This window comes from Oxyura jamaicensis (genome assembly GCF_011077185.1).
Source record: "Oxyura jamaicensis isolate SHBP4307 breed ruddy duck chromosome 5 unlocalized genomic scaffold, BPBGC_Ojam_1.0 oxy5_random_OJ106706, whole genome shotgun sequence".
NCBI classification, from domain to species: Eukaryota; Metazoa; Chordata; class Aves; order Anseriformes; family Anatidae; genus Oxyura; species Oxyura jamaicensis.
In genome coordinates this window covers 1-21,970 of record NW_023303987.1, presented here as the reverse complement: position 1 = coordinate 21,970, position 21,970 = coordinate 1, and the positions used below count along the sequence as shown (strand labels likewise).

Sequence of the window (21,970 nt, the reverse complement as noted above, 5' to 3'; positions counted from 1 at the left end):
AGAAGGAAGGCAAGCCACGCACCCTGCCAGCCCAGCAGCCCCCAGGGAGTTGGGTGCACGCAGGAGGAAATTCCCCCCCGGCTCCCTGTGGCTGGAAAAGCCTGTGGAGGCGTTGGGGCGAGACAAAACCCGCACCCACCGGTAACACCGGCTCCCCAGGCCACAGAGGGGAGGTCAGAGGCATTGATTTGATGCCCAGGGTGCATTTTGGGGACAGGGTTTGCTGAGAACCCACAAGCTTGGTGCTTTGGGGCTTCATCAAGGTGAGGTACTGGTGGCGGGGCGTGGACAAGGGCAGGAGGGTGGCAGCTGTGCCCGAAGGATCTCTGCAGGACCAAGTGGGTAATGTGGGGTCAGCTTGCAGTGGGGAACCGGGGCTGATGGGCAGCAGGTGACAGCTGTGATATTTGCCAAGGAGGTAAATATTAGAGCTGCAGCACGCCCAGGCATGGGTTATGTTCGTAGCTGCGGTGTTTGGTGCAGTGAATGACCAGTGTAAGAGCATCGTGGTCCTGACCTGCTGCCTGAGAACCTGGCTGTGCCTGAGAGCACCAAAATCAGTGTCTTCAGTGAGGTCATCACACAGTTCGGGACTGAAAAGGGAAGAAAAGCGGCTATTTCCTCCTGAAATGCCCTGCTCCGGTGGAGTATGATGGTGGTGGGAGCAGTAAGAGCTACAGGGTTTCTCTCACCATTGGACTTTTCTAGGAGTAAATTCATACAGCGACCACCAGGCAGCATCGTGGCACGAGAAGGGCAGAAATTGGGGACATTTCTGGCTCCTGGGGGATTTTGGTGGGAGGGCGGTGTGGAAGGGGTGCACAGAGGCAGGAAGATGTGGGGAGATGGCGTCATGGCCCCAGTGCTTCACCTGCTGGTTGTCTTTTTTTTCCCTATGTTTTAAGTTTATTATTATTATTTACATTTCCTTTCAAAATGCATATAGAGGTTTTTTAAATTATTTTATTATATTTTTTTAAAAAAGGCTTTTTTAGGGTCTTCTGTTCAGGTGGCCTGCCGTTACTCAACCCCCAGCGCACCTCCTTCTGTCTGCAGCTCATCCAACAACCGTTGGAAAAAAACAAAACGAAACAAAACAAAACTTAAAAACTATGGGGAAAAAAAATCCCAAATCCGGCCTGCGCAGGTCAGCGTGTGCCCCCCTCCCCCCCGTTTCCACGGTAACCGCCCGCCGGCGGGCCGGAAGTGGCTGCCACCGCGCGCGGGGCACGCCGGGAGTTGTAGTCCGGCCGCACCCCGCCCCTACCCGAGCCAGGACAATCCTGAGGGAAAGGCGGGGGGGGGGGGGGGGGGGGGGGGGGGGGGTTGCGCCAGGGGAGGTTCAGGTTGGAAATGAGGAGACATTTCTGCTCAGAAAGAGCAGCCAGGCACTGGGACGGGTTGCCCAGGGAGGTGGTGGCGTCACCGTCCCTGGGGGTGCTCAAGGAGAGGTTGGACGTGGTGCTTAGGGACATGGTTCAGCGGTGATGGTGGTAGGGGGTGCTTGGACCAGGTGATCCTGGAGGGCTTTCCAACCCTGATGGATCTGTGATAAAGGATCCCAAGGAACAAACCCCAGCTCACGTGAATGGCAAGGGCACGAGGAGGCAGGGTAGGGACCTGAGGGCTGATAAAACCTTTCTTGTCCATCAGAGTTAATCCCGTGGGTAAGCTGAAGCAAGAAGAAATGGAGCTGATCCTGGTCACAGTGGCAAAAGGACAGAACAAGCCGGAGGGCTGAGAGCACTGCATGGTTTGTTTTGTTTCCCAGCTTGGTGGTTTGTGGCTTTCCAGTTCTCGGGAGTGAAGTTTTCAGTTTGAGTTAACTTTGGTGCCTTTCACGGCAGTTCTGGGCAGGGATTCACAGGCACGTCACCCCTGGGAGAGTCACCTGCTGGCCTTGGTAGCAAGGCAGAGTCCTTGCAAGCCCCACGACTGCTGGAAGTGTGTGGTGGGACCCTCAGGAGACTGTAAATATTTGGGGTTCAGCAATAAAATAGCTCTGCCCCTGTTCTGTGCTCTGACAGGGCTGTGTTGTGCCAGGCAGGCAGTGGCTGCGGTCATCACACGTGGGGCAGCCATAGGGAAGGAGCTGGCTCTGCAGCCAAAACTCTCTTGATTTGAGGTTGTTGCTTTGGTGTGCTGTGCTGCTGTGGGGTTTGTGACCCTGTCCCCCTGCTGCTGTACCCTGGCCCAAGGTGAGCACGTGCTGCTGAGGTAGGAAGAGCTCCCTGCCAGCTAGGAGGCAGATGAAAATAACTTTATCGATGTGAGATTGCTAATAGCCAGTTCTTGATGCATTTAACAGCTTGAAGCTAATTAAGGGTGAGCTACTTAATGCTGCCAGGCGGCCGTGTACCAGAGTTCACCTCCACGTCCCATAAATAAGAACACTGCTACAGGATGAGGTGCCGCCTAGCAGCAGACATTTAATCACTGTCACTGTTCTTCTCCTTTTCCCAGGAAAACAGCAGGTGGTGGCTTTTCATCCTTAATAAAAGGACAGGGACTCTCCAGCTGCACGGCTGCTCCGACCCTTCAAGCGAGCCGCAAGCAGTGTGGCCTCTTGTGACGTGCAGTGCCCATGGTGCTTTATAACAGCGAGAACAGGTTGCAGTACAGGAAGGAGCATCACTGTGTACATTTCTTTACAGGGCCTTGGATTATTCTGACTTTTAATTACAGAACGTGACAGATGAGCCCTAATGAAATACTTGTTCCTGACCTGTGTTGCTCCGGTTTCATTATCTGCATCTTTCTGAGTTTGTGTCGTGGCTACATGTTTGTTACACGTGCTCACACACATGCTTACCCATGCAGCTCCCACGTTTTATTCAGCTTATTCCCACAATTCACCTTGAAGTTCCTATTGCCATTTTAGAGAGGAAATGATGAAAGTGTGGAGCTCAAGGTTAAACTTCAAAACTGGTTAAAAGGTTTCAGGTCTCATAAAGAAAAAGACCCTAAAACTCAGAGGTTAGCTTTAAAACTCCCTGGTGGATTTGCCCAGAGCTTACAGGGACCGTAACAAAGCTGGAAACTGAGCTGTAACATCCCAGCCTGTGCTCTTGTCTTCCTCATGGATCAAAGTTAGGAAAAAAAGAAAAAAGGAGAAAATTTGTTTCCCCCTGTTCTTGCCAGCCCAGCTCAGCAAGGCTGCCACACACAGGTGTAACATGGCATGGGGCATCAAAGGGCTGTTTCTGCACCTGATGGTGAGTGAAAGATCCCATGTTTGAGGGCACATTCTCATTTCTGTGTAGCGCCAAACAAATACATCGTGCCTTTTGTGCAGATAACTCTGCCTTGAGCTGGTAAATCTGCAGGTTGGCCTGGCATTAAGCAAAGCAAAGAGGCTGGAAATAAATATTTGAAAAGTCACAGTGATGGCTGTGACACCAGGCCAGCTGTGGCACGTAGCCCCTGCTCTGCTACAGACAAAACTCCCTGGTGTCTGGAGGGAGAAAGGAGAGCTGTAAGGGAAGAGGGGAAGAAATATCAGGCTGGCAGGGTTTGGCTTTAGGCTAGTGGGTTTGTTTTGCAGCAAGAAATAACCCTTTCTAGCCCTGTGACTCAGGATTTTCTATGTAGCTTAATGCATTTTTGTTACCCGAGCAAATTAAAATGTTTTTTTCCCCACTACACATGGTCAAAGCACCAACTTATTTTAATTCTGTCACTCTCAGCACCTCTCCCTCAGCCCTAGTGCTGTGCTAGGTAGAAGTGGTCCAGCTCCAGCCCTTTTTTGATTATCCGCATCAAGAAAAGAGAGGTTGGAGTAGACGATTTCTTTGGGTGATGTGGATGGCAAAGGAGGGGAGGTGGGAACTGTTCCGTGTGACTACAGTGAGTCACGGCAGCTGAAGATGAGGCTGCTTGCACCTGTGCAGTTAGTGTGTTTATTTACTGTTCTCTCATTCTAGTTGAGGTGGGAACGTAATTGAGTCAGAGCAGGTGCAGTGACTTGGCAGGGCCCAGTGCAAAAGCCACTCAGGCTAACGAGTTTGTTTTTCCAGCCTGTGAAAATGATGGGCTGGAGTTGCAGCCACACAGTAGTTTTGTCGAGAGGAGGATTGTGCTGGCTGGTGTGAAAGAGGAAGGACTGAATTTTCTTGATGGTACAGGAGCAGGGAGATCACTGAAGGCAGAGGAAGAAGGGGCTGGAGAGGGAATGTGGACTGAAGTAGCTGCCTTTTTCTGCGAGGCTGCACGGCATGTGGAGGTGATGACTGATGCGGAAGCTCGCTCACCTCCTGCAGACCAGCAGTGCGCTTGTCCAGCCCGTGCCCCAGGTAACATTCCTGTCTCTGCTGCGACTTTCTTCCTCCTCATGGCTGTGCAAGTTATAAAGCATCCTGCTCTGTGAAGCTGCCGTCAGCTCCCCAGCTCAAGTCCAAGCTCGGGGGCACATGGCCTGTCTCTGCCAGCGGTGCTGCGGTGGTTCCTCCGGTGCCTGCGGCACTGCTGGGCTGGGGAGAGGGGCTCAGGTCCGTGCTTCTCACTCTCTGCAGTGCAAGGCGGCTACACCTCGGTGGAGTACTCCATCATGCTGGGGGAGAAGGGAGAGGGAGGTCATGGATGGGATATCCGCATCGGGAAGGAAGGGGGGAGTGGGGAAGTGTTCTGAGCGGGAACAGGGACATTTGCCAGATACAAGTGAAGAACGACCTGCTGTTTGTGGAAAGTCCCCGTGTGTGCAAATCTCTCTGCTGATGGGAAGCAGCAGCCTGGGAGCTGAATGGTGGTGGTGTGATGCTTCCTTGACCCCACACAGCTCTGCTCTCACCTGGATTTCAGGGGAGGCTTATGGGGAGGGGCAGGCTGAGCCTTCCTCCAAAGCAGGGTTCAGTCCTAGAGGACAGCTGCACCTACAGCTTTCTTCTAAGTTGGTTCTGCCTCCAGCTGAAATTGTTTTGTGGGTTCCCCCCTATCCCCCAGCAAAGTTTTAAATGGAAAATTTGGATAAAAATGCTCCTTTTTTTTTTTTTTTTTTTTTTTTGAGTTCGTTTTTCCTAAAGGAAAAGATGAAGGCAAGCAGACTCCTCCTCTTGTGAGCTTTAGTGTTGAATCACCTCAGGTGGAACTCTTCTCACTGGCCTTGAGACACTTGAAAGCTGGGCACCAGCATTGCTCAGTGATGCTGCAGGCATGGAGGGAGGTGTCTCCTCCTCTCCAGGTAATGCAGCCTGCCTTAAAATGGACATTTAGTGCTGTAGGCCCTAAGCAGCAGGGGCTGGACTGAAAGCTGGGGAGAAGCTACCTCCAAAAGGGTGATGGAGGAGCTTACCAGAAGGCAGGGGCTCATAGCCCCATGCTCCTTTGTGCCCATGGAGGCAGGGAGCCCATTCTTGGGGCTCTGGAGTGAGCTGATTCTACAGTCAGCCAGGTCTCCAGCTGGATACCATGCTGTCTCTGAGCACAGCAACACCTGGCACTTTCTGGGGCATCACCCACCTCAGTTCTTTCCGAAGGTTGCTGTGTTTCTCGTCCAGAACGTGGTTCTTAACTGACTGGGGGACATCGGGGACGTACCAGGCTGCGATCAGCTTGACGCACAGAGCCGCATGCTGCAGAAAGCAAATGGAGCCACCGCGGGCAGTGAGCAGCTCCCCAGGTCTGTGCCACCACCCCCGTGTTTGCCCCAGCCTCTTTGTGCCTTCCCGGGCAGCTTGCCCTAAGTGCTCACCTCAAAGAGGATGAGGAAGGCAAGCCGGGCTGCGAAGACGTGCCAGAACTGGACGGTGTAGCTGTAGTCATCGGCGTTCCTGTAATCCCGGTACCTGCAGCAGAGCCCCATCAGCACCAGCCCAGGCTCCCCCCTTGCCAGGCATCACGTCCCACCTCGGCAGTCCCAGGGGAGCTCTGATGGCTTCCTGAGGGGCTACGTGCCATGGTGAGGGGCTGGCAGGGGTGCTGGTACCTGCACTCCGTGATCTTGTCCCTGACAATGTCTGTCTGATTTTCAGCCAGCTTTGTGTGGGGCTCGAAGTCCTGGACGTGGAAGACGGAGAGGCTGTGGTTGATATAGCCGGTCAGGCAGCTGTGGGGGAGGAAAGGGCACATCTGGGCACAGAAACCCTGCGGCGAGGGCAAGCTCCTGCTTTGTGGCCACACTCGGAGAAGTTACGGCATGCCCTAAAGGAAATTGCAGCTCGTGACCTTTTTTTTTTTTTTTTGGGGGGGGGGGGGGGAGGGGCTTAAAGGCCCCAGATTGCAGGCAGACAGTCTTTATAGCAATCAGTTTTTGTGTCTAAGGGCTTCCTGGTGTGTGGATTCTCAGGTGATTAGTGGTACGGTTGAGCACAGACTGTAACCTCCCATTTTGGGGGAAGTCAGCTTCTGTCTGGGGCTCTCCCTCCACTCCCCAGCCACCCGTTTTCACAGAGCTGAGGGGATGAAAGTCTCTGAGACCTCTATCCAATTTAACTGAGTTTGGCTGGTGAATCAATGTGGGAAAAGAGGGAGGGGGAGGAGAGGGCATGGGCAGGCACCCAGCCAAAAGTCCTCCCTGCAGCTCTCAGGTGCTACACAGTGCTCTTTCCATGCAGAGGCACCAGTTTACCCACTGATGGGAGTGGGAGGCTGGCTGCGATGTTGAAGTTGGTGCCATCTGGAAAACTCTTTCTGAAGACTTTTGAAAACTCTTTTTGAGGCACCCTACTTTAGGGGATGCCTCACACTCTTGCACTGAGGCAGGACAGGACACTGCAGGCAGGGCTGCAGGGGCTGGGGCGCCTGACCAGCAACACTCACTCCACAGCAGTGTTGTTTTCGTTCATGCAGGGGCTGTATGTGTACTTGTAGACCTGCACAGGGATGAAGTCAGACGTGATGGCGATCACCAGTCCATTCCCGATGACAGCCAGGATGCCAATGGCCTCCAGGACCTGCAGCCAGATTCCTGCAGGAGAGGAGCAGTCACTGAGCCAGCTTTCTTCCACTCTTCTGGGATTGCAAACCCAGCCCCAGCTGGTTTGGCATAGCCAGAAGAGGCCTGGGTCAATGAAGGAGATCTCCAAGGTGCCCTTCAACCTCTGCAGGATCTGAAATTGTTTCTCCTTCCCCAATAAACAGCTCTCCCTGTGGTACCAATTGCTGGAAAAGGGATGCTCCAGACCTCCCCACATCAGAAGGGGCTCACCACCTGCGCTGTTTTCCCAAGCAGCAGCTACAGAGGGCCCCATCTCACCGATGTCATTGGCCTTCCTGGGCACCATGCGCCGGCGCAGCCGCATCATCTTGATGGCATCCAGACGGATCTCAAAGAGGTTGTTGCAGAAAGCCAGCAGCGGGGCGAGGGGAAAGGCAGCCACAAAAATGGTGGTGAAGCTGTACTGGATCACTGCAGAGGAGGGAAATGCCGGGTGATGGCACGGAGCTGCCTTGGAGGGGTCATCCCACAGATACCCAGCTGCAGTGTGGGCTTGTCCTGCTTTATGGCTTTTGTCAGAAGGGCCTCGCAGGATTGAAAGGGGGAGATAGACTTGTCTTAGAGACCCCTCACCCCCAAAGGGGACACCCACCTCTCCCAGAGCTATTGGAGAGGGAGCTCCATGGGGTCCCCAGTGGGCATTGGTTGAGCCAGCCAAGCAGAGGGAGCACCTAAGGGTTACAGCCATCACCTTGATGCTCCTAGGAGGAGAGGAAGATGCTAGGCAGGGACCCAAGGCCAACACAGTTGCCTTTCCTCCCTGACTTTGGGAATGATCTTGTGTGCCAGGGCTCTTGGAGTGGGGCTGGGCATGGAGCTGGGTCTCAGAGCTCTCCCTTGCCTATACAAGGGCTCCCCAATGTCAGGCTCTCCCCACCCGAGGAAGACATGGCACTGCACACAGCATCCCTCCTTGCTCACCCTCCCCTTCCCTACGTACCCATCTCCAAGAACTCATCAAACAAGCTGAAGATGTTGACCTCGTTGAGTTGATAGTTGCTCAGCCACTGCTTTTTGCAGGGGTCCTCAGGCTCTTCCTCCTCCCCCAACACCATGTTTCTCTTCTTGGGGCGCTTCTGCCTAGTGCGTATTTTGTGGCTTATCCAGCTGCAAGGGGAGGAAGCAATTGGTACTGCTGCCTGAAGAGGACAGCGGGGCTGAACTGCTGGCAGTGACAGCCCTGGAGACCTGATATGGGGAAAAGGAGGAAATCTTGGCCCAAAGGCCAGGGTTATTCTCTGTAAGAGCCGGGAAGCTGTCCTGCAAATACAGAAACACCGAGAAGTGCTCTGCAGGGTGGAGGAAAGCTTACGGGACGAGGTACTCCACCAGATTGCTGATGGTCTGCTTGAGCATCATGATGATGGCCATCTGGATGAAGAGGTCGGTGATGCAGCCGCTGGGGTGGCACTGCAAAGGGATAAGAGGAGAGGAGTTGTGCACCACAAGCAGCGTGACCTGCTCTCAGGGGCTACTTGGCCAAGCTGAGGCTCAGCAGAGCCTTGCTGGGTAGCGGGGAAATGCAGTGTAGGAGTTGTGGTGCAGGGTCAGAGGGTTTCACAGCAAGTCCCTCACCTCCTCCAGCCTCCACCTGCCAGCAATGCGCACATAATTCCCTGGGTGGCCGTTGATCCTGAGCAGGGAAGCAAGAAGAGCGACATCTGTTGAGCCCCACCGTTGACTCCCCCCCCCTTTGGATGAACATCCAGCAGCAGGATGGAGAGCACCAATCTCCAGGCAAGGGGCTCCCCCCACCCACCACACCCTCAGGGAAAAGCCCTGCTGAGGTCCCAGGTGGTTTGTGGCCCTCTCCCGTCTGCCAGCTGCCCTGGGCACTGTGCTCTGGTGAGGAGGGTGGATGGGCCTCTGGCCACAACTCACCGTCCCAGGAAGAAAGCGATGTAGATGAGCGAGGAGAAGTTTGTGAAGAACTGGAAGATGAAGATCTTTATGGTGAAGTTGTTCTCACGCTGGGAGAAGGTCCGTGGTTTCTCTGTAGACAGAAACAGGGCTTTGGTCACACAGTGGTGGGACCTTGCCCCGCTCCCCCTGGATCCCATGGTAGCCTTGGAGGTTCTAAAGGGGTCTCTGTGCCCTGTGGAGCTCTCCCTGCCCCTCCACCTGAGCCCTTTGTGGGTGGTAAGCCCAAGTTAGAAGATCCCTCAGAGCCAAAACCTGGGGCAGAAAGGGGGCTCTGGTTGGGATGAAAACCATGTTATAAGCTCTTCTGTGGTTGTTAAGGTTTCCTGCTCATCCCAGCTCTCAGCCCCACTGCCCCTCCAAAGCGTATCGTGGCTGGGGACAGCCAGCTGGCAGCATGGGGGCCACTGATGGGCTGCTGGTTTTCCTTGGTTTGCATGGCGAGAGCTGCCTGGGAGATGCGTCGCAGTGGTGGAGGAAGGGAAGGGGCTATGAGCCTGGCTGCATTTGGAGACCATAGGGTGGGGGCACCACTGTGGGGTGCAGGTGGGGGACAGACCCCAGTTTCCCTTACCCACGTCACAGAGAAAGAGGGCCACACGCCTGTTGACCTGCAGGAGAGAGGTGTAAAACAAAAGGGGAGCATTGATGATGGGGAAAAAAAGGCAAGCCCCACCAGTGCCCACCCCATGCCACGTTCTGCACCTTGGTCATGATGACGATGGTGAGGTAGTGCAGCACAGCCCCTGTCATCACAGCCACCGTGTTGGCCTGCTCGCGGAAGAATTCAAAGTCGCTTTGAGTGAAGAGAGCCGTCGCCACCACCCGATAAATGACGAGCGCGTGGGCAATGCCGATCAGCACAGCAATCTGTGGAGGAGGGCGGTGGGGTGAGGAGAAGCCACTCCAGCTGAGGACCACCAGGCCTTCAGGCACTGGCACTCTTCACCATGTGGAACTGGCCTCAAAAGCAAGCCTGTCCTCTTAAGTGGAGGATTAGAGGTTCGTAACGTGGACATTTCCACCTCTCCTCATCTAGACTTTCCTTAGGCCCGTCACACTCACGGGGAGAAATGAGAGTGTCAAGTGCCCCTTCTACCCTATGTTCATCCTGGCACATACCATGACCAGAACCAAGATGAGTACGATGGTGCTGCGCAAGTAGGAGTGCTGGTACCGCCGAGGTTCGTGCTGCAAATTATTTATCAGCTCCAAAGCCAGCTCCTCCTAAATATATATATATATAAATAAAACAAATACACACACATGCACATATATATATGGAAAATGAAGGATCCAACAGAGCCATTCCCAGGTGGTGGGAAGCCCAGGGTGGCTGTGTAAATGGAGGTGTGGGATGAGCAGAACCAGAGGACAGGACTGAGCACCCAACCCAACCTACAACAGTGTGGCCAGTCCTGACTGAGTTCAAGCACTCATGCAGGTGAAGAGGGGGCTAGCAATGCAGAGAGGGGAATAGCAATGCAGAGTGGAGACCAGCATCTGCTCAGCTCTCTGGTGGGGTCTGCCTCTCCTGGGCCTGTCAAAGGAGCCAGGTGTTGGCTTTGCCCCTTGCTTAAGTGCATCTATTACATGTCCATATCCACAGAGAGGTACCTCTGCCATGTCTCTTCTGCGAGCCCAGCTATTTCCTGCCCTGAAAAGGAAAGCAGCAAGCAGGAAAGATAATATCCTTACCTCATCCTCATCCCACCTGTACAGGTCCCAGTTGGTGACCACGGTAGCTCTCTGCCTCTTCCACAGCTCCAGGAACACGGTGGCTGTAGGGGGAAGGTGGGAGCACGGTGACCCTCAGGGATGGCCCCACAGAAGTCACCCCTCCATTCCACAGCACAGGCTGGGCAGTCGTGTTACCATCCAACCTGATGGCAAAGCTGCTTGGACTGCTCTTGGCCCATGAAGGACAAGCAGCCACCTCTGCACCTCAGCGACCAGAAAGGACCCGGGATGAGCAGCAGTGAAGAAGAGGATGGAGATATATGGGGGTCAGTTTTTACTGGGAGTCAGGCCAGCCTGAGGGGCTGTAAGGGATTTGATCTAAACCACAGTAAGCACCAGGGCTAGTCTGCTGGGGTGGGCATGGTTACATGGGGCCAGAAAAACACATTATTCTGGCCTGATGAAAAATATGCTTTAAAATAGAGTAGGCATCCCATGCTGCACCTCAGCACGACTATACCTCTGCAAATCCATTTACAGCCACCCACTCTGTTAATTCACCTTCCTAAGCTTGTTCTGTGTAAGCTGACCCACAGGAACATGCAAGACCACATCTGTAACCTGCTCAGCAGTGAAACACCCAGCCCAGGTGCTGGCTGCTTACAGCCATGGTGGTGTTTGTAACTGAAAGGGCTGTAGTGAAACCAGACTAAATGTGTAGCTAATATGGTGATGGGATCACATTGACTCAGAGCACAGTGGTCTTCCACAGAAGCTGTAAGATTGTGTGGCAACCTGAGAAGGATTAATGAGGGATGTGGTGGTCCCTCCTTCCTGCAGCTGTGACCACTTGCAGGCAGCTGCTAGAAAAGGACCAGAGTTGGGTGGAGGCTGTGGCAGATGAAGGAGTAAAAGCTCTCAGGCAGGACAGCTGGGGAGTGCTTGAGAAGTAGAAGGGAATTTTGGGGATGATTTTATCCCTTGTGCTGTCTGGAGGGGGAGCCGATAGCTCTGGAAGTAGAGGAGCTAGGGACTAAAAAGCCCCTGAATGCTGGAGCTGTGTTGGTGTCCCATTTTCTTCCACCTCCTCTTCCCCTAAGCTACAGCAGGCTGCTCCTTCTTGCAAGCTCTGTGTGTGTGGTGCTGAGACATTGACACCTACCCCAGATGGCCATGAACATGGCAAATAAAACTGTCCCCTCGTTGTCAATCATGTGAGTGACCTGGAGAAGATCAAGGAAGAATGTGATGGGGGCACCAAGGAGCACCTCGGGGCTGGGGAGAAGCCTCTGCACTTGGTAGTCCTCTTGCCACCCTGATCTCCCAAGAGACAGGTAAAGATGGTGCAGGAAGGCAAAATGCAGGAAGGGGATAGACAGCAGGGACTTGTTAGATTGAGGCAAATGCTTTTTCCTTGGTCTTTTCCTTTTTTTTTGGTGGTGATGGAGACCATGATCTGGCTAGAGCTCTTCTTCCTTATCAGTGTAGGTCTCCTGCGTGTTGTAGCCAATTTGCAGGGGGGGCTTTCATTTTTGGTGGTGTGGGCACAGCATAAACTGGGAGCTTCCCCATCCTTCATCTTGAGCCTGTCTTGGGAAGGGGGCTACTTACCCTGGCATAGGTGCAGGTGTCTGAGAGCAGCCAGAATGGGCACTTCTGGTCGCAGAGTGGGCACATGATGGTGTTATTGGCTTCGCAGATCTCCTTGCTGGAGAGGAAGGAGTAAAGAGAAGCAAAGGGGAGTGACAGTGGTCAAAGCAATATGCACAGCAAAGGGTTGTGAAGGGGATGTGCATTTGGTGTTCTCAGCTGCCTTACCTCACCTGGCTGGAGTTGAAAACAGTAATCCCAGCCACAAAGACCACCAGTCCCATCATCGCAGCGAATCCCAGCAGGTAGGTGTACCAGCCAAGCCAGGCGAAGTACAGGGCCACCTTCTCACCAAAATAGCACCTGGAAGGAAAGGTGAGATGTGCTTTGGGGCCAGTGAGGAGACAATGCTGTTTGGGGTCACTAGGAAATGCTCTTCCACCTCCAAAGGGATAGCCACGTCAGGAGGGGCAGTGCTGCATATCTGGGGATTTGGTTGGGACTGGGACAGTCAGCCCAAGTGACCCGGAAGAAGCAGGAGTGGGCAGCAGTTCCTGGGGGATTTCAGCAGCAAAGGGAGATCCTGGGACTCCCTGGGTGTGGGCTCGGATTGAGGATGCAGCAAAGAGCATTGTGGATGTGGCTGCACAGCAAAGACCTGCTCGGAGCATGGCTCCATCTGAGAGGTGAGTGTGGGGTGGAAGGAAACACAGAGCTCTCCCAGGGGGGCGTGTGGTGCTGGGCATGCTGTCCTGCAGGGTTTGGAGAAGGCAATGAGGTGGTTTCTCCTGTTCTCAGTCAGCCTGGTGACTGAAGCAAACTAAGGAGTGAGATTTTTGTTCCTCATTCCCCCCATCTTGGTTAATATGCCACAGAGAGGGCCACTGTTGTGTGATGCCTGCCTCTGTAATGACTCTGTGGGCACGGTCCCACAAATGCTGCTTCTGCCCTCCCATGAGGGGATCCCAGAGGGGCTGGCTTAAGGGTAGATGTGGTCAGATGAATTGTATTCTAGGTAAAAGTGGTGGGAGTGATTGAGAGACCAAGCTGCAGTCAGTGTCTACAGAACAGAAAGGCTTCAGAAAGATGAGAGGGCCACAAGGTGCAGCGTTTCTCCAGCCAGAGCAATATCCCCTCCCCAGCTCATCTATCTCCCTGCAATACTTTCACTTCTTATTCTTCTGACAGCAGCATCTCATTTTTTCTTGTGTGGGCAAGAGGGTTGGAGGCATGGGTGAGAAATGCTGGTAACTACTGACTGAGGGACCTGCCCCCCCTTCCAATATTCCAGAGGGGTTCACTCCCTGCCAGCAGTCAGAGGTGGTGATGTGCTCCCTGGCTTGTGTTAAGAAAATGATTTTGTACTTGGCCCCTTAATCCTTCTGTGATAACAACGGGTCAGGATGCATTGACCTTAGAAATGGTGTTTTGTCTGACCTTGAGCACCATGGAGGGATCAAGGCTCCCTGGTGCCCCTGCTAGACTTGTGAACTGTGAGACACGTTTAAGGAAAGAGAATGCAATTTTAGCATTTCATCTCCCTCCCACGCTGAAAACCTTATGAAGCAGCATGTTATTTTTGCCTTCCTTCTCCTGGCCACAGAGACTTGGTTTTCTTCCCTTTTCTAAAATAGCTGTGCTCTTCCCTGAGTTTTAATGTGGCTATAGGAGCCCCTTGTTGCCTTTAATGTCTCAAGTTCGGCTTCAGGCAGGATGTGTTCACTGATACTCTGTTCTCATCTCACCTTCCTTTTGAACATGGGAGAGGGTGGTGGAAAATGAAAGGCTAATTAAGAACTGCTCAGATGGGGGGGGAGAGGGGGGTTCATGCTGCAAAATTAGCAGGCAGAGCTTGGTGCCATGGGATACCCTTTAGGTTCAGAACTTCACAAGCTGCAGAAAAGGCCCAATACGTGTGAGAAGAGCCAGGTACAAACTAATGATTTTTTTAAAAAAAAAACAAAAAACAACAACAACACAGGAGCTTGGGAAGGGTTTCAGGTGGGGCCTCTTGGCTAGATGGATCCCCTCTGCCCCTTCTTCCCACATTACCTGATCTTCTCAATCGGCTGTTGGCAAAATATATCTCTCCAGCGAGCCCACTTCTCCTTTAGGAATTCTCTTACCTCTTCTTTCTGGAGTGCAGAGAAATTGATTGGACTCAGGAACATCAGGGCAACCTTAATCCCCAGCCCAGCTCCCATCTGGAGCCCGGTTGTGCCCTACATCCAGGTGTGTCCCAGTACAGCCCCAGTTACCCAAAGCTCTCTCCCACCCGGTCTGGCTCCTCCACCTCTTGCGGCTTTTCCTCCCAGACATCTGCGTACTTGGCCTCACCTCGTGCAGTGGAAACATTGCCTCAAAGACGTTTTTCTTCATGAGGTCATGCAGCTTCTCTGTTAGCAGAGCGGAACAGGAAGGATTAGTGACACAAAGCTTTGCTTTCCCACCTGCATGCTTCCTGCCAGGCAGCATCACCCAAAACCTTTTCTGAAGCCTTAAGGGCGGGGGACAGAAAATAAAAATGCCTGGGAGAGGCTGAGCTGTCCAGAAGGGATCAGTGCTAATCGTTGTGGTTGTGCTGCTCAGCTGGGATGCCGCAGGCTGTGCTGGGGCTGGTGCTGGTAGCAAGCCAGGTAGGCAGGTCCTTAGAGAAAGATGGAGAGCCAGCACCTTTATTACCTCTCCTGCTGATGCCAGGGTGCCAGAGAGGGACAAGCCTTTTTGGGGACACAGAAGGGTGGATTTGGGGAAAGGGAGTAGAGGGCCGTTGATGGTTCCTACAGTCCAAATTTCCCAGCCTCTGGATATGGCAGCAAATTGACCTCCCAGAGCTGCACCTCTTTTTGTCACATCCCCACCCAAGGGTGCTGAGACAGCTGGGGTGCCTGTGCCTGGCACAGGGCAGGAGCTGTGCTGCTGGTCCTGGCTGTGCATCACCCCGGGGATAAGGGGGGTGTAAGGGCCCACTGGTCCTGTTCCCTTACCGAGGTCGGGCGTGACCGTGTTCAGCAAGATGAAGTTCACAATCCGTATCCTGAGCAAGGAGAAACTGGGATTAAAGGCTAGCCTGAGGATACAGACTGGTGTTGTTGCTCCAGAGAGCGGGGAAGGGAAGGGAGGTATGCACCAAACCCCAGGGAAGTAGGGAAGAAACAGGGATCTGGTTGTGGACAGTGAGGGGCTGGCCACTTTGCACCAAAGGTGGTAATTGGCTTTCTGTGGAGAATTAAAAGCCTGGCACAGTTGTGAGCTGAGACGAAAAGTGGATGCTGGTGTGGTGGGAAGGGGCTGCAAGGTGCTGGCAGCCAGCAGCCCAGCTCAGGACCCACCTGGTGGTCACTGGTATGTCATGACGGGCATCGGAGTCTTGCAGCCGGCTGTCCTGAGGGTTCCTCAGGAGCCACTGGTATTTCCGGAAGATATGTTTTGGGGCACGGACCCCATAAAATAGCTTCTTGTCCTCAATTTTCTAGCGGGTAGAAGAGAGAGGCTGTTAAAGCAATGCAGGCAGGGAAAGAGGCAGAACTGCAAGATCCAGGGGCTGTGTGAGTCCTGGGGCTGGGGTCTCCCCTAGGTGTGTGTGCCGTGTGTTTTACACCTGGTGGGGTGATTGGCTTGAGGGTTTGGGTCTCTTCCTGAGGCCTGAACTAGGCTGGGATCCTGGGTACCACAAGATATCCCCAGCCTTTTGTTCTTGAAAGAGAAATAACCTCTGTTTCACTTTCCCCTTGTTTTTAAATATGATCTGCTGAAAACAGATAAACTGATAACTGGGGTGATTAAAATGAACTGTTGGTTTGGAAATGCTTTAGTGTGGCGTGAAAGATATAGGTGATCTAAAGAGCGTGTGATAGTTGTGCTAAGTAATTAGAGAGATTTTGTGAGTGTGAATTCCAATTTAAAACTTAGTTTTCACATAGAGATATAAAGGTCAATAAACTTACCTAAATTCTTATGTCACTAGTGAGTATTTTGTTTGTGTATATGTACACACATAATAGTAGAGGGATATCTCTTTTTCTGGCTTTAATTATCTTTCTTTAACCTTCCCTTAGAAGCCAGTTGTTTATAGATGTTGCGTTACGTAGCAGATACCCATATCTGCTGCCCCTCACCTTGATGGTGAACCCCTTCTTGCTCAGCTCATCCAGGAACTTCTTCCTCTTGATCTCCTTCACGCTGCCCACTTCGTGGATGTCACTCACGAGGACGAAATCCCACTTCTCTTCATCCTGCCCACAGAAAATACGAGGGAATTAATGGGGATGGCAAGCTCTCCCATTTGGCTCCAGTCCCTCGGAGGTTTGGGAGGTTCCCATGTTCTATAGAGGGACCCTGGGGACCGGCATTGAGCAGAAGAGTGGGGATGGGGAAACTGAGGCAGCTGCTGCCATGGTGTTCCCCCCAAACCCACATTTTTGAGCTCTGTACTCACTGTGAGTGCAGAGGGACCCAAGCTTACCGCAGAGGCAAATGGATCTGAGTCTTCAAAGGGAAAATTTCTCCAGGGAGTCAACAGAATTTCATCCTGTGGAAGAGAAAACCAGCAAAGGCTTCAGTGGGGTCTCTGGGACATCCTGCATTTGGATGCAGAGCAAACCTCTCTCTGCAAACACCTGGATGGCTTTGTGGTGCCCTGGGTCAGGTCTTGCCCTTGCTGCTGGAGGCAATGGGGTCAAGCTGCCCTGCTCCAGCTGGTGAGAGCAGGTAAGCAGCACTCTGCTTGTGGTATGGAGAAACCCATCTTTAATAGTGCAGGCAAAGGATTTGCAGTGTTGCCTGCCAACCCACCACTGTATGTGGTCTGCACAGGCTCTGCCAGACTTTCCAAGCTAGGGACATTTGGTAATAGCAGATGAAAGGCATCCTGAAAGAGAGTATGGGCTAGAGGATCTTGGGCATGCCCTAGCTGGGCTGGTGGAGGTGTGTAGTTGGCCTGCAGGAGCAAAGCAAAGAGTGGTTCCTGCCCATCAGCAGAGATTGTGAGATAAATAACCTGCTGGGGTTAAGAAGAGTGCATCTCAGTGTTGCCCATTCGACTTGTGGTTTATCTGAAGAATGGGGACCAAATGAGTCCAAAATAAAGGCAGGTGGGACAGCAGGTTGCCCAGCGTGACAGAAGGGTCTTCCTGCGAGGTGCCACTGCTGGGGTCAGCCAGGCTCCCTGTGCTCAGTTCCACTAGTCTTGTGCTCGTGCCTCCCTGCAGGGTGCTGCATCTCGCTTTCCTCTGCATCTCCTGGGGTGCCGTGGTTGTTTTCAGGAGATGAATGAGTGAGGATTGCAAATGTTTCAGGCAGCAGAAGCACAAAGCCCTTGCCGACTGTGCCAGCCTGGGGTTGCTGCCTGCAGCAGCTCCCTCATCCCTCCAGGCTCAGCCTTGATGCGTTTGTGGCACAGGAACAGATGGTGAGGAGATTGATGGGAGATGAAACTCCTGGTATTTGGGTGCTCTAGGGTGTACCATTGGCATGGCACCTTGCAGTACATCAAAAGAGGCAGCCCATGTAGGTAAAAAATGCATTACAATGTAAGATCAAGGGCCAGTTTTCCTCTTCCAGTGGCTGAGGGGGTACCTGGGGAGGGGGGTTAGAGCAGGCATGTCCAAAACCTCCTCCCGTGCACTATTGGTCTCCAGCTCAGGCTCTTCCTGAGTCAAAAAATGTGTCTTTGTGTTTGGGGATCCTTGAATGATTGCTGCTCCACGGGCAAGGGCATTGATGTCTCATTTTGATCTCTTGTAATGCCTAACATCTACAGAGTCCTGGGGCCCCGAGGGAGCCAGCCAGCAGAACAAAACCTGCCTCTGTTCTGGACTTCACTCCTCCTTGCTTCACGTGGTGCCCTGATATCTGCACCAGAAGAATGTGGATGCTTAACTCACTCCCTCTCCATGCATCAATGGTTTTTACAAGACTTTCATCTGCCTTTTCTGCTCTTTACCATTCCCTTTCAGGTAGGGAGCTCTTAGCTTTTTGGCCAGGAGGGGGAAGGCAGTTTTGAAGTCCCTGGAACAAAGAGTGGGGTGCAGGCAATGGGAGGCTTGCACAGCAAACAGGGTGGAAAATAATTTCTCAGAAAGCGCCACAAATGGCTCAGTCTGTGGCTCAGGGGCAGCTGACACTTGGCTTCTTCCTGCTTGCCTCCTGTGCACTGGCAGCTCCAAAGAGAGGCTGTGCAGGAGTGAATGCAAAATTATGCTCAGGCACCCAAGTGAGTCTGAGCCTAATTATGCTCAGACACCCAAGCGGTGTGGTTTTGGGGCTGCACAAAGCAAGTAAGATGATGTTGTGGCAGTAGGTGCCCTCTGCCCAGCCTAGGGTGCTCCTCCTCTGAGGGATGCTGCAGAGAGCACCCTTGGGTGGCCTGGACCTGGTGGTGGGTGCCGGTACAGGGGCATGTCAGCTTCAAAACACTTTGTTCCCAACTTCAGTGCCTGGCCTCCCCAGTGTGATCTCATCCCGGTCCCGCAGCCGTAGTTGCTCTTAGGCAAGAGAGGATTAGTCCGACCAGTCCTTCAGTGGGCTGAAGAGAACATGCTGGGCTTCAGATCCCAGTGAGCACAAGGAGGTTAATAAAGACCTGCTCTGAAGCCTGTGCTGTACAAGGACAGGGAATGGATCTTGTCTTAAAAGTGGCACTTTTAAAAATTATTATTATTTTTTGCAGTTCTTTGGCATGATTCATGGTGCAGCCCTGCAAACAGTTATGCTGCTGTTTCTAAGGGCACAGTGATGCAGCACAGAAGAAGCTGCTGGGGAAGGGGATATCATCAGTCAGGACTGCCACCGAAGACTTTGTGTCCCAAAACAGCGGCCAGACAGACGAGTTCATCCAGATGTAATCTCGGGAGCGGAGCGGTGGTGGTGCAACCAAGTCCTGATGTAAGATCTGGATCCCGAGCTTCCACTGAGGAATGAGGCCATGGGAGTCAGCAAGACTGAGATGAGGAAAGGGCTGAAATGCTCTGCCAGATACTCTCTAATGTGGAGCCACGACCCTGGCTTCACCCAGAGCAGAAGAGCAGTGGGGAGACTGAGGAAGACAAAGCAAGAAGACTTGGGAAGAGGGATCCCCCCCAAAGAGGCGTTGTTATGGTAAGAAACAGTGCTTCCCATTGCTGAAAGGTTCCCCAGTTAAAGCCATGACACAAAGGGAATTTGTGGTGCTGTCATCTGCTCCATCCAAGACCTGAGGAGGCTTTGGGTGGGAGAAGTGGCTTTTCACTTGGCTTGGTGTCCCCAGCTGGGTAAGAACCAAGTTGGTGCAGTGGCTCTACCTGTCCCTGTCCGAGAGCCCCTCTCTGGGCACAGGGGTAGAGCAGGATCCCGTCAGGGCTCTGCCCCAGCTCCTGATGCTCTGATGCTGGCACAGATCAGGGCTGGCACCGCCTCTCTACAGGTTGCGTTGTCTCATTCCTGCCTGGCTGGTTTCTCCCAGCCTGTGCACGCACCAACCTCATCCTGCAAAGGCTGCCAGCCTTTCAGCTCTAGCAGTGATCCCTGCAATGCTGAGGGTACCCTTTTGTACCCTAGGTGTTCCCAGATGCATCCCTATGCTGCTGTCCAACTGGTGTTAGCCCCAGCAGAGCTCAGGAGAAGGTGAACAGATCTGCTAGCGTTGCAGTTTCTGTTTCCAGGTGGCTCCCAGGCACGTCATCTGCACACACAGTCCCCTACTGGGAGGCAAAGCATCCTGACCAGCACTACCCTACCCCAGAGAAAAGCTGCTGAAGGGATTAGCAAGGTAGGTTCGTGCACGGCCAGCATCCAGTCATGGGACTCAGTCCTTGAGGCCAGGCCAAGAGGCTGTGGAGTATTGGGAGCTTCACCCGCAGACCCTGTGGTGCCACCAACCCCTGAGTCCTGCTCTGTCCCTGCAGGGCTTGAGCAGGGCATCCTCCCTCTGCCAGCACTCCCAGTCATAACGTGGCCAGTCTCCTGGACCTGATGCTGCCAGATCCTGCCCTTGCTTCTGCTTGTTCCTGAAACAGCAAGTGCTGATTTTAATCCCAAGAGGGACCTGTTACTTTTTAATTTCCCCCAGAATCAGTGGGGGTGCTTCTCAGGCCACCTGCGTGCAGCTGTCTAGGCAATAAGGATGTCGTGGAAGCAGGGACTGCAGCAGCTCGGCAGGCCGGTCTCTGTGTTCCCATAGCAATAGGATTTACCACCTGGTCCCCCCTCTGCAGGCACCGTGAGTGCCTCTGTATAGGACTGAAAACCGGGGTTGGGGGCGGGAAGGGTTTGCAAATTATTTGCTGCTCAGAGCAGATGATTCCCAGTGCCCCCCTCTGGAGTGGTAACAGGCAAAATTGCATTCTCCTGCAGAGTGTGTGTGTGGGGGGGGTTGCAGACCTGGGATGACAGAAGGGTGGTGTTTCAGCAGGCTTAATTCTTGGTGGCTGCTGACATCCACGCGAGCAGGGCTGAACGTGAGGCAAAGGCTGCGTTAAGCTTCCTCTGCTAGGGCTGTTGTGCAGGAGCCCTGCCTGCTTTTGAGGCCAGATGTGTCTCGTGTGAAGGGACAGCTGCAGAAGGGAGGGACTTTGGATCGTTAGGACTCCCACACCTATTTCTCTGGCCCTGGGGACTGGCAGCACTAATGTGGTGACAGCTGCTTTGCTCTGGAAGCACGAGGCAGCCAGGTCAGCCTCGTGTGTGGGCAAGGCTGCCTCAGCTCCGAAGCGGTTGTATAAACCATGGACTCTACTCCTTGCTATCAAGGACGGCTCCCATTTAGCCCTCTTCCTGCGCTGCGCTTGGAGCAGGGTTGGAGGCACGCTGAGCCAAGCTGTGGGAGAAGCAACCTGCACAAAGAGCAGTGTCAAGGAGGATTTGAGTGCCCTGAAATGTGCCAGATTTCTCTCCAGCTGTACCAGCAGGTCCTTGGCTCCTTGTAGGCAGCCAGGTGTCCTGCTCCCCGCGCAAGGAGGTTGCCGGATCCTTTTGAGGTACCCTTGGGCTGGAACTGTAGTCACCTATGTGAGTAACCGAGGCGAACCACCTGGGCAGGATCCGGCATCCTTGTTTTCCTTTCCAGCTGTAGATTGGTAAAAGTTTGGGTGGTTCCTATCACCTACACAAAGATGACTGGACTGCTATCTTGTCTTGGGGATGATTCCTACAAATGCTTCTTGTGCTCTCCTCCCTTCCCCTGGAGCACTTCCACCTTACCTCGTAGTTTCCTAAGAAACGTGACAATCTTTAATTGAACAGGCAGACGGTATTCCTGTGCTTTTGCTAGTTGTCCCAGTTGTAGAGAGTTTGCCTTTTAAACGAAAGAAACTTTGTCCTTTCTTTCAAGCTAAAGAAACAAATCTTTGCAGCTCTCCTTCTCCTCTGCCATTATTTCAGGCACTCCTCTAATATGTGGAGCTGTCACCTCTGCTGGAATAAGCAGTGCCTTTTCCTGGGCATGTAGAAACTGAAGATCTGGTCTCAGCCTTCTTAAAAACAAACCACGCTTCTGTGATCTGCTCTCTGGAAACTCTGAATTGTGGCATCACGGTGTGGGGCCACGCAGGACCCCACCGGCCTGACCCCCCTGCACCTTTGGGGTGGTGTGTGGAGCTCTGCTCTGCCTCGCTCCCACACTGCAGGTACTGTGGGGAAACTGCAGAGCAAGCACAGCGTACTGCTTTCCCCTGTATGTGGTCATAAGATGAGATTGCTCACTGGAAAGAGGAACTGAGGTTTTATGGTACTTTTTGAGTACCCTGAGGGCTGAAAGCATTTGAATGGCAGAGATCAGCGCTTGCAGCGTAGGAATTTCTAAGCTACAGACAGCTCTGAGATGCTGAAAAAAAAACCACCTCTTGGAAATTGGTGAGCAGTTTCTCTTTCCTA

At 53.1% G+C, this 21,970-nt stretch overlaps 1 protein-coding gene and 1 long non-coding RNA gene across 7 annotated transcripts; one reads left to right on the top strand and one right to left on the bottom strand.

Moving 5' to 3' along the window:
* Positions 1-3,876: 3,876 nt before the first annotated feature.
* On the bottom strand, positions 3,877-16,788 carry LOC118157432 (anoctamin-9-like). 6 transcript variants are annotated; one of them, XM_035311742.1, is made up of 21 exons: positions 16,587-16,788; positions 16,240-16,356; positions 15,454-15,593; positions 15,109-15,158; positions 14,459-14,517; positions 14,174-14,256; positions 12,350-12,484; positions 12,143-12,239; positions 11,694-11,754; positions 10,550-10,632; positions 9,974-10,078; positions 9,557-9,721; positions 9,426-9,462; positions 8,813-8,924; positions 8,507-8,564; positions 8,244-8,341; positions 7,872-8,038; positions 6,754-7,342; positions 5,921-6,040; positions 5,687-5,780; positions 3,877-5,567 (listed from the first exon to the last, which is right to left on the bottom strand). In XM_035311742.1, exons 5-21 carry the CDS (start codon positions 14,498-14,500, stop codon positions 5,379-5,381), a joined length of 2,235 nt encoding a protein of 744 aa, XP_035167633.1. In that variant the 5' UTR covers positions 14,501-14,517; positions 15,109-15,158; positions 15,454-15,593; positions 16,240-16,356; positions 16,587-16,788; the 3' UTR covers positions 3,877-5,378. The 6 variants fall into 6 exon arrangements, with proteins under 6 accessions (XP_035167633.1, XP_035167635.1, XP_035167634.1 ...); XM_035311744.1 differs by lacking the exon at positions 15,109-15,158; XM_035311743.1 differs by lacking the exon at positions 16,587-16,788 and having other exon boundaries at positions 16,240-16,424.
* Positions 11,362-19,876, top strand: LOC118157433. Its single transcript, XR_004746643.1, has 3 exons — positions 11,362-11,865; positions 18,792-19,219; positions 19,658-19,876. It is a non-coding gene; the product is annotated as an uncharacterized LOC118157433 (long non-coding RNA).
* The last annotated feature ends 2,094 nt before the right edge of the window (positions 19,877-21,970 follow it).